At 36.6% G+C, this 11,823-nt stretch overlaps 1 protein-coding gene across 1 annotated transcript; it reads left to right on the top strand.

Annotated features, from left to right (window-relative positions):
• Window positions 1-9,575: 9,575 nt before the first annotated feature.
• On the top strand, window positions 9,576-10,236 carry LOC122033864 (serine/threonine protein phosphatase 2A 57 kDa regulatory subunit B' beta isoform-like). The gene is made up of 2 exons (XM_042593020.1): window positions 9,576-9,591; window positions 9,662-10,236. Exons 1-2 carry the CDS (start codon window positions 9,576-9,578, stop codon window positions 10,234-10,236), a joined length of 591 nt encoding a protein of 196 aa, XP_042448954.1.
• The last annotated feature ends 1,587 nt before the right edge of the window (window positions 10,237-11,823 follow it).

Below are 11,823 nucleotides of genomic sequence, written 5' to 3'. Positions count from 1 at the left end.
CCAACATGCTTTAAAAGCAGGTCTCGAGCAGCTTATTGGATCATCATCAACCAAGTGATTCCTTTATGACAAGCTGCCAACGACGCGATCCCGAAGTGCTGTGACAACCTCCCGACAACCCAAAGCTCCATTTCTTCATCTATTGCTGTCGGTATAAGATTATTGTTTTAATATTAAGTTGTAATTGTTATACTTGTAAATCTTAATGATTCTATAGTTGTTGCCCACCAAAAGCGGTCAACGACCGCGGGCCTTCGAGTAGGAGTCGAACTAGACTCCGAATGAAGTAAATACCTTGCGTCTTTCTGTGTGCTTTTAATTTCCGCTGCGTTTATTACTCTATTAACTCTTCGAACGTTTTACGATTCTAAAACGAACAAAATAGCCACGAGCACTATTCACCCCCCTCTAGCGCTTCTCGATCCAACATATACAAATTGCCAACCAACGCACCAGAATAGATAACCACCCTATTTTTCTTGATAAGCACTTTGTCATCAAAAGAAACAGAATATCAATCCATAAAAAATTTAGAAACTGAAATCAAGTTCTTTCTAAAACATGGTACATGAAGATAATTTTTCAAAATCAAAGTTTTATTCCTATCAAAAGATAAATAAACATCTCCCACTACAACAGCCGCCACTCTCGTAGCATTGCCCATATATATGATGATCTCCCCTTCATGTAGTCGTCGGGTTTCCTTGAACCCCTGCAATGAATTGCAGACATGATCAGTGGCTCCCGTATCTACACACCAAGTATTGGTAGATAACACCGCTAAATATGTTTCAACAACTAATGAATAAGATATACCTTTATTGTTCTTCTTTCTGCGAGGGCAACCCACCTTCCAATGTCCAGACTGCTTGCATGTGAAGCACTTGCCTTTCGGCTTCTTCACACCTGCCTGCGGCCCGGTCCCAAGAGGTCGAATCACTTTCTTTGCCGAACCAACTTGTTTCTTCTTCTTCTTTCCGCCTTTCGGCTTAGAGGCAGAAACGTTTTCAGCCATGTGAACTTGAGAACTTTGAAAAAATAGCCCTTCTGTCGCTTAGAGTTCTGTCAAAAGTTCTGCCAACGAATAAACCCTTTTGTTCATATTGTAATTCAGACGGAATTGCTCAAAACTTTTGGGCAGCGTTTGGAGAATGATATCGACCTGGGTTTCCCAATCGATTTCAGCTCCAAGGACTTTCATCTCATTCAAATGAGCCATCATCTTGAGGATATGATCCCTTACGGGTGCCCCCTCAGTCATGGTGGTCATCATTAAGTTTCTCATGGCCTCTTGCCTGGCAGCCCGATTCTGGTGTCCGAAGGGTTCCTTGAGATTGAGCATTATGTCATAGACAGTGGGTAGGGCCTGATGCTGATGTTGCAGCACATTTGACATAGAAGACAAAATGTAGCACCGCGCCATCTCATCTGCCTTGACCCATTTCCTATGTATCTCTATCTCCTCTTCACTAGAATCCTTATCAGGCACACTAGGACAGACCTCAAGAAGTATGAACTTGTATTCTTCAGCAGTTAAGACAATGTTCAAGTTTCGTTTCCAATCAATATAATTTGGACCAGTAAGTTTATTTTCTTTTAAAATAATAGCAAGAGAATTGAAAGTCATTTTGAAATCCTGATAATCACAAAATAAAATATTTGGTCAAAACTTTAGAATTTAAAATAATATTAATTCCTCAAATAATATAATTTAAATTCACCAATATCTTAAAACACCGTGAATTTCGTATGCCTCGATAGTGTGGATGTATACTAATTCAAACATTTGTATGAGGAGGTCTACCCATTAATTTTATTATCTTGTCAACCTAACTTTATGACAAATAAAATTTATAGTTGCTTCATCTTCGATCACACAAATAATAGCAGTGACTCCGGTGGGGAGGATACTATTAAATGTATCTAAGTATATATCATTACTTGATACTTAGTCTATTAATTAGGATTGTTCCCCTTCAGATGGAGAAGATCACATATACCTAAATAATTTCCTGTAATCATCCATAAAGGAAATTTGATCTAGTGATCCGCAAACAAACTCATCCGATATTGAGGAAGGCACTTAAAACCAACGCGCAAGTTTGAATGCATCACTTACAAACCAGTAATGGAGACCGTGAGATTTATTTAAATAATCCCTCTCCTACTTAGTTATTTAAATCGAGGAATTTTAACATGCACACACATCACAGCACATAAAACAGCATATAAAGGCAATAAATATGAAAAATAAAATTTTCAACTATTATGGCCTCATCCAACGTTGTCCTCCAATATGTCGCCAATGGATCGCTATCCTCCAATATGTCACCAATGGATCAAGCCATCGCGTCTATCTTGCTTCCTTCTCCGCCATGCCTCCGGTCCTCAAAATAGCACCACGCATAGCAAGGATACAAGCCACAACAAAAGAAATAAAATTTACATTTATCGATCCTATATTCCATGAAGAAATTTACATGTAATCTTGATTGAACAAAATGTAAAAAAATAATAATACGGCAACCGACCATATTTAATTATTACAATCATGCACACACAACAACCTCGACATGCCCGAGGGTTTAAATCACACACAAACACAAAAGCCATAATAGTTGGACTTAGGACGCCTACAACCACAGAGTTAATCTTTCTTGCACATCCTACTATTATCCGGCCTAAACTTATGTATGAGTAATGCATAATTTAACCAAAAATCAATCACATAGAACTAGAAAATATGCTCTGATACCACTTGAAGGCGCTGAAATTTTGTTCTATTTCAATTTCCCTGTACAAAAAAAAATTGTATAAGAACAGAACTTTTCCTAGCAATCTGCGTGTTCGATCAATCATGTGTTTGATTAATCAAGCAAGTTCTTGAATGATCAAAACACACCTTGATCAAAATACAAGATCGCTAGCCTCTTGTGTTGGTAGTCCAAAAATGATACAAAGAAAACTAACTAATTACGTAGCGGAATTAAAGAACTAGTTGTACCTTTCTTCGTAGCTAAAGACCTCTTGATCTTCTACCATATTCCTCGCCTCTTCTTGGATGAAGTGTGGGTGATGATCTACCAAGACAACACCACCCTCCTTCTCTTCTCGATTTCCAAACCGTCAGCTACAAAAGGAGGCTCTAGGATGGGGCACCTTCTTCTCTTCTTCCTTTTCTTCCTCTTCTTCCTCTTCTCCAAGCCGCCGCCCACCAAGGAGTAGAAGAGGGGGGACGCCGACCTTAGCAAGGAGGGGGTTGTCGGCCCTAGCAAGGAGAGGGGCCGTCGGCTCTTAGCAAGGGAGAAGGGGAGGGGCGCCGACCCTAAGCAAAGAGGAGGGGAGGGGCGACGGCCCTAGGTGAGGAGGAAAGGGAGGGGCGCCGGACACATGGAGGAGAAGAGAGAAAATTAGGAAAAATTAGGTTTTAGGATTTACCACCTACTCTTTTTTATAGGTTTGACGTCGGTTACAAAGAAAGAAAAATAACAAAATTCTGTTAAGGAAAAATCTCCCTTTCTAGGATGGAGAAAACCAAACCAAGTTAACTTAAACCAAACCAAGTTGTGGATGGGTGGATGTGAGACTTTATATAGAGGCTACAACAGGGACCTAGAGGAGGAATTGGATTATGACTCTTAATGGGCTTGGGCTTCCTGTGTTCGGCCTAAACACTCAATCTAAGTCCATCAATAATAACTCATACCAGTAAAGGATTATTATTGAACTACCGCATCCATCCTATATTACAATATAGGTTCCTTCTTATCATGAGTGCGTTAATCTCCCCGTGTTTAAGATATCTTATGTCCGTTAATTAATTGAGTTACTAACAACCCAATTAATTAACATCTGATTCCAAGAGTAGTACCACCAATTTTATTATCAAGCCGGACTAAGTCCACCTGCAGGGTTTACATGATAATCCTTATGAGCTCCTCAAGGGGACATCATCAGCCTAAATAATTAGGACACAAATTCCTTCTATAATCAACAACACACAATACAAATAATACTATCTCCCAACTCATCGGGCCTATTGATTTAACGAATAAATCTCACCCATTGATAAGTTAAAGAAATAAATACTAAGTATACATGCTTGTTATTATATAGGGATTAAGAGGATGCACATCTATAATAACAGAGGTTCTGTTCTTTTATATAGTCAATACAAATCGAACAACTTCAAATGGTCCTGCTCAATACACACATAGTGTACTAGTGTAATTTTATAGTCAAGACAGACTAATACCAAATTACACTACAACTATTCCAATGGTTTGTCCCAATCCATCTTGGTTGTGAGCTACTATTTATAATTTATAAGGAATTGATAACATGATCTTTTGTGTGACACCACACACCATGTTATCTACAATATAAATTAAATGGACAACTGCATTGACATATATATAAATATAAAATGCAGACATTTGACCAAAGTGATTTTCATTTCAAAATATTTCAAGATAGATGTTCATACAAAAGATAGGCTTACAGTATACATCCTAACATAACTTGCTCGGTGTTGTGTCTCACTACACGAAGATCAAGGAAAATAGTTACAGAAGACATATCTGAAACAACAGCGAAGGGTGAAGAAATAGAGGCTGCTACCACCTCAAAGACGAAGGAAACGGGTGCAAAATCAGAGGAAGCAAAAGCTCAAAGGAGGTGGCTTGGAAGTATAAATGATTCTCAAATAGGGTTGGGCTACAGCCCAGTACAACTCGTTCATATATCCGTCTATGTTGGTAGTTGACCTATCATTCACTATCATTTTATTCTTAAGTGTAATTTTACATTTGATCTTAACTAAGTTATTTCATATATAGCTTTCATCCAATCAGGTCTCCTACCTATCATATCTAATATACCGGTTTCCCTTCCTAAATCTTCTTGTGCATAATACTACTTTCTTAGCCAAATGAATGCATGCCATGTCGTATCTCTCACTTACATTTTCACTCCATACCTTTTTCATTTCCCTATCTGTAAAATTATCCCAAATATATTTCAACTGTGCCAATATTTCAACTGTGCCAAATCTAACAAGTAATCAATGGTTATAAATAATAGCATAGGTGAATAAATAATCAATGGTTATTATACATAAATAAAATGAAAGATAAAGCCCATATAGTTGAATCGTTTCCTTATACATAATATGATTTGATAATAAATATGATGCAAAGAGTATCTCTCATTCCAAATAGATCTTTTCACTCACACAGTTTCATTATCATACCCTTGTTTTTATTGGCAATAACTCTCATAATGAAACCAATGCATGCATGGGATGAGATTCATATTAAATCTCATCGAGATAATCTTTCAGTATTTTAGATTACTTACCAAAATTCTTTTATAGTAATAGTGACCATAATAAGCATGAGTTTTAAATAACAAAGACAATTGCTATGAGGGCTAAATTGAATCAACATGGGTCAGTCCTAGGAGCAAAAAAAAAAAAAAACAAAAGAATCTCTACAATGTTCACGAGGGAAAATTCAACACTGTTAGTATGTAGAGATTAAATGACGATTTGACAAACTCTAGAAGTCATTTTGTGGATGTAGCAAATTTAGAAGGATTATTTGAAAACTCAATTAAATTCAAGCCACCTACCAATCCATTTGAATATCGCATGCATCATTAGTTTATGCTAGACCAACATAATATAAAGCTGGAATGTTTTATCCAGGTCAAGCAATGCCTACTGAAATGTTAGTCTAGGGAGCAATTAGCATATAAAATTAATGACAGAACCACATTCAAATCTTCTAGAACCTGGAATGCTTTATCCGTACGTAACTAAAGGGCAGCGTCAAAAAAATATATAAAATGCATTATTAGTAATATCCTTATGTAACTAAACCTAGTTCTTTGTAGACGATCGAGTACATGAGATTTCATCAACTTAAGATTTAGAATTTGAATTTTAACATAGTCGAGATAAATATCTTTCTTATATGTTAATCATTATTCTAAGGGCTATTAGTCATCCGTGATTTACCTCTTCCATGTTGACCCTGGGACATGTTGACAAGAGAGTTGGGGGCGAGCACGATCACCTTTTGCCAACTTATGTAACTAAACGTAACGATTAGGCTAGCATCGCATGAGATTAGGGTACACGAATACGCTGCATGCGGGAATTGACAAGCACTTCCAAGGCTATGATAGCAATGGCAGCGACCAAGATGGCAGTGACAAGGCGGAAGCCATCGTGCAGTTAGGTCAGACTCGCATGCGATTAGGCAGCGTGATCGCCCATTGTCACATTGGTTGGACACAACTTCTATTGTGCACTACGAAACAGAGAAGAAGGCTAGAGAAGGAGAGAGGATTAACTGAGTTTGAGCTTATTCAGTGGATATGTGGTTTGGTGGAGAAGAAGATTGAGTGAAAAAAAAATCTAGAGCCACGTACCTTAGAGTCGTGTGTGATTTGAGAGAAAGAAACACACCCAAATAGAATAGAATAGGGTTTAGTGTTTTAATGAATTAAAATAAAATATATTTATAATTACTTAATAAATTCCTTTCCGAATTATATAAATTATAAACAGATTATTTTTTTTATTTTAAATATTTTAAATAGTTGTATAGACAAATAAAATTTTATATCAAATTTAGTTGCTATTCTATATTTATTATTGTTTATAAAAATTTATTTATAAATTCTATTTCTAATTTATTTTAATTTTTGTTTTTATTTTTTTGTATATTATGTATATTAATTTTTTTAAAGTGAAATGGATTGATAATTCTTAGTGAATCCATTTATAATTTACTAAAATTTAAAATAGATTTTATTTTTATTTAAAAAATCCATTTCTAATACCCTATTTTCTTATAGTGTTTCCAGCGAACAAATATATATATATATATATATATATATATATATATATATATATATATATATATATATATACTTAATTGAAATATAGTAAAATAAATTGCACTTTTTTGTGCTTAAAGGAGAAATTTATATTATTTTGACATTAGTCTACAAATTACTTATTCTTTCTTTTAAAGTTAGCTTTATTGGTTCACCATTTTTCATATCTATAGTTTCATTACTATAATATTTCCCATCCTCTCTAAATGTATCTTCTTAACTGCTCTGCAGATCAAAAGATGTGGTGAAATGTCGCACAAACTAAATTTCATGAAAGATAAAAATGGAAAAGGCTGAAATTGTGCATTCAGAAATGCCAACACAAATCCATATCGATTTTGATGAATTGGAGGTGACATTGTTGTTCAAGTGCTATTTGCATGTTGGCATATGCTTGTGATATATAAATGTTCTTGCATTGAACTTTGTCATTTATGGCAGATAAAACTGGGAGAGATTGAAGCTGAGCTAATTGAAGTTAATTCAAACAATGAAAAACTACAAAGAGCTTATAATTAGCTAGTTGAGTACATGTTAGTTCTCAAAAAGGTTTAAATTACTACGATTTGTAGATGTTAATGGGCCAGATGCAGATGATTATTATTATTATTTAAAATTTAATAAGATCTATTAACTGTAATCAGGATGGTAATACGAGCCTTGCTGTAACTTGTATTCTTTAAATATGCATTCTTCACATATGTTATTGATGTTTGAATTGATTGCACAGTTCCAAGTAAATTTTGTAATTGTCATTTTGGTTTTGTTCATTGTAATAATATGAATTTTATCCTATTGCTTTTATTAATCTTGCATTCAAGTGTTTACCTACTGTTCAACATGATCACAATTATAAAGAAGTCTTGATCTTATGAACACATTGGTGTGCATTCTAAATCATGGAGCATGATGCTAAGTTGACTTATTGATTCAGGAAGCCCATTGGCTAAGGCCTCGATCAACTATAATACATTGCATCGATAGTATCATTACTGGACTGTTCTAAAATTAAGTCTTAAATATTAATTGGATACATAACCTTTCAACTTTGAGCTCAGGAAATCCTTCATACGTAAAATGAAATGCTACATCAATCTCTTTGTTTGGTATATGGTACTTGAAGTTTGAAAAAAATCAACTTTTCACATCAGATGTGCTTGATAACGGTCAAAGTCTTTCAAACATATATATATATTCTGCATTTGATGGTGTTGCTTTCTAATGATTTTTTAAGTTTTTCAATCATGAAGCCCACCACTTAAAATGCATTTAAGTGGTAGAGGCTGTGATCTCAAGTGTAATCAACTATGGAAACTTCAACCACAAAATTATTAGTTAAAGCCCTAGAATTATTCATATGATGATTATTATATGGACTCGATATATCATATTCTTATATACTTATAAAGACATTTCTTTATAGTTATTATACTTACTTGTATTGATGTCAAATAACTAAGTATAATAGCGTCCTTGAATAGAAGGTTCTTATCTATATCAATCGATTGGTTGAATTGATAGTGAGATGATATAGAGAAACACTACTCTTAATCATTCCTAGTCAAGTATTAACATTCAGGGATAATATTAATGCGATGAGACTACCATGTAGGTCAACTCGATGACTTGTGAGATCTCACAAGTCATGGATATAGAGATATCAAGTTGACACATGGGTATGCATTGGAGAATGTATACTGAATGACCCGCCATGAGAAAGTATCATGGATCGTTATATGAGTGTCATATACTTTCTCATGTGACTATTAGTATGACTATCAGTCCTTGGACCTGAAGTCACCATGGTTCCCTACATAAAGAGTTGCATACTTTGGCTTCGTCAAACGTCACCCGTAACTGGGTGGACTATAAAGGCGATTACGGGGTATGTACCAAATTATGCGGAGGGATGTGAGTGATATAGATGAGATCTATCCCTCCTATATGACGGGAGTGACATCATGATTCTTGATAGAGTGAGACCACTAAGTGCATGACCATGCCCAAATGAGTCAATATAAGATATTGAGCTCATTTGATTAGAGTGAGTCTACTTGGAGTTCGAGATATAAATTGATTAGAGGATGACATGGTTTATGCCTCAGTTGATCAATTTAGATGTTTAGGATAGAATGACATTATCATATATTGTGAGAGTCACAATTAGTAGTCACAAGGTGATGTTGGATCTCAACATTCTTGTAACTTGAGTAGTAATGATGTGTTGCTAGATACCGCTCATTACTTATACTTCTAAATGGGTTTAGGAGCATTGCTAACGTTATAAGAACCTATAGGGTCACACACAAAGGGCAATTAGATCGAGAATAGGTTCATATGATGGACCAAGACGATTAGGTTCATATGATGAACCAAATTGGATTAAGAGTAATCCAAATTAGACTAATTGAGTTGAACTCAATTTGATTCATGTGTTGAATGAGTCTAATTTACACTACAAGAAAACCTCTCATAGACATCGGTGGAACAACAACAGTTTTAAGCAAAAACCGATGTCTTTGAGTATTTTACACTAGTTTTTCCAAAAACTGGTGTCTATGAGCGTAGATTTTCGCTCATAGACATCGGGTTTTTAGGCGATGTCTATGAGTGCCTTTTTTTCGTTAATAGACATCGATTTTAACCATGGTTTTTAAAACCCGGTGTCTATGAATCAAAATTCTGGCAGACTTTCTTAGCACACTTTCTTTTGGGCTTCTCCTCGCCCACCATAAATTGAAACCCTAATCCTCAGGCGCCGATCACGCTCCTCAGGCGCTTTCTTTTGGCTCCCGCTCCTCAGATGCCGATCCCGGCTCCCCCCGCCAACTGCATTCCTCCCCAGCCCCTGGTGCCGTCCCGCAAATCAAGTCCCTCCCACTCTTCCGCGATGTGCCTGTACTCGAGCTCCAGGCGCTCTTTCTCCGCAAACTCCAGATCTGCTCTGTGCTCTTCGACTTCTCCGACACGCTCAAGTCGGCCCACGAGAAGGAGGTGAAGCGGCAGACGCTGTCGGAGCTCGTCGACTTTGTGCAATCTCGCTCCAGTCGGCTCAACGAGCAGGTACAGGAAGAGCTCGTCTGTACTGTAGACGTCAATATCTTCCGCAGTCTCCCTCCGGCTTCCCATGAAAACACCGGCGTCGAGCCCACCGACCCGGAGGAGGAGGACCCCTACCTCGACCCCGCCTGGCCTCATCTCCAGCTCGTCTATGAGCTCCTTCTCCTCTACGTCGTTTCGTCCGACACCGATACCAAGGTCGCCAAGAGCTACATCGACCACTCATTCGTGCTCCGCCTTCTCGACCTCTTAAACTCCGAAGACCTCTGAAGGAACGAAGATAAATCCTCCTCACCAGTCACCAGAGTTCCGTTGGAAAGACTATTGCTCTGTAAACATATCCTTTTTATTGTCTCTAGCTTGTTCGCATTTTTTTTGTGCATCGATTTGTGTGTTTTGGCTCTTTTCCGAAGCGCTGGGTTAGGTTTGAGGCCGATATCGCAAGTGTAGGCTGGATTTGTCTTGGTGCATCGATTGGGAGAGATGGTAGGAGGCGGAAGCAGGAGGGACGATGGGCCGCTGAAGATCAATAGCACTAACGTCTTCGCCGTGCTTGAGACTCTCAAGAAGCCTCTACCGTGAGCTGCACGGAAGGACCAACTACTGAGGGAGCAATGAAGATAAAACCCATTCGAGGTATGGCTTCTCAAATCTCATGCATCCGACTGTTTCATGTTGGTTAGCGGTTAAGGGACATAGACCTCTTAATCTGTAGTATCAGGTTCTCCAAAGCTTAGTTCTGCTGAAAATTGGAAGTTATTGCGATGCAATGTTTAGCTTCCTGCTACAAGTTGCCAATCTTACAACGTTCTGCTGTTGATCTTTCTTTGTAGTCTGCAAAATAAATTTTTATTTAAAAAAAGAGAGGTTATTTGTAGTTTAGAAATAAGGCTCTTGTTTATTTAATTGCGCTTTTAGTTCTGTGCAACATCTAAGATAATATGATTGAATGGAGATCTCTTCTCATAGAACAAGAATTATCAACTTCTGAAGATGCTTGTGTGTTTTAGTAAATATGCTAGCTGAAAATGTTCAAATTAAACAGATAGTCCTAATAAATTTGGGTTCAGTCAATCCACTCGAAATTGGCAGGATGTCTATCCCCTTTACATTTCTAACACACTTTGTATTATTAGATACTCTTTTAAATAGTAGATGCTCTTTTCAGTGGCTATGATTCTTCATATGCTAGTTTAAATTTGGCAACCGTGACTCCTCAAATGCAAGGAATAGCCGTGTCCCATGTATACATATAACTATTGCCTCTTCTTTTAATTGTAAGTGACACCTCTCCTTTGCTTTTCATGTCTGTACTAGCAATAACTATTTCAATTTCTTATCTGTAATCAATTTCTATCAGGCGTAATGTTAGTACTAAATAAATATTTATGTTATGCTTGTTTATACAAGACGTGCATGCGAGTTCAGGTTTCTTTATACTTTAAGCTTGATAGCTTATCAACCAAACTTTTTCTATTATGATGTTACTTATAAGCAATTCATGTTTACAAAGGTTTCATGATGAAGATTACTTAAATGATTATTTGTATTATATGCAGTACTAGATAAACTTGATTATTCTATTGTAATGCAATATCTGATTCTGGACAGAATTATGAGGTGGATAGAGGAGGAAGAAACACTGCAATATCTGATTCTGGACATGGACGGTAAGCCTTATTTCTTGTTGAAAATAATTATTATCTGGTTCAGATGATATCAAATTAAGGAAAATAGTAAAATAAAAATAACCAGTTTTTGCACTTTTGAGCACAGGAGTGACTTCCATTGACACTGATGGGATTCGCATGCTAGTATAACTCCACAAACATGTAGAAAGAAGAGGCATCAAGGTAT

Source organism: Zingiber officinale, chromosome 11B (assembly GCF_018446385.1).
Source record: "Zingiber officinale cultivar Zhangliang chromosome 11B, Zo_v1.1, whole genome shotgun sequence".
Taxonomy (NCBI): Eukaryota; Viridiplantae; Streptophyta; class Magnoliopsida; order Zingiberales; family Zingiberaceae; genus Zingiber; species Zingiber officinale.
Note: the sequence above shows the minus strand (reverse complement) of the source record. Positions and strands in the feature narration are given on the sequence as shown.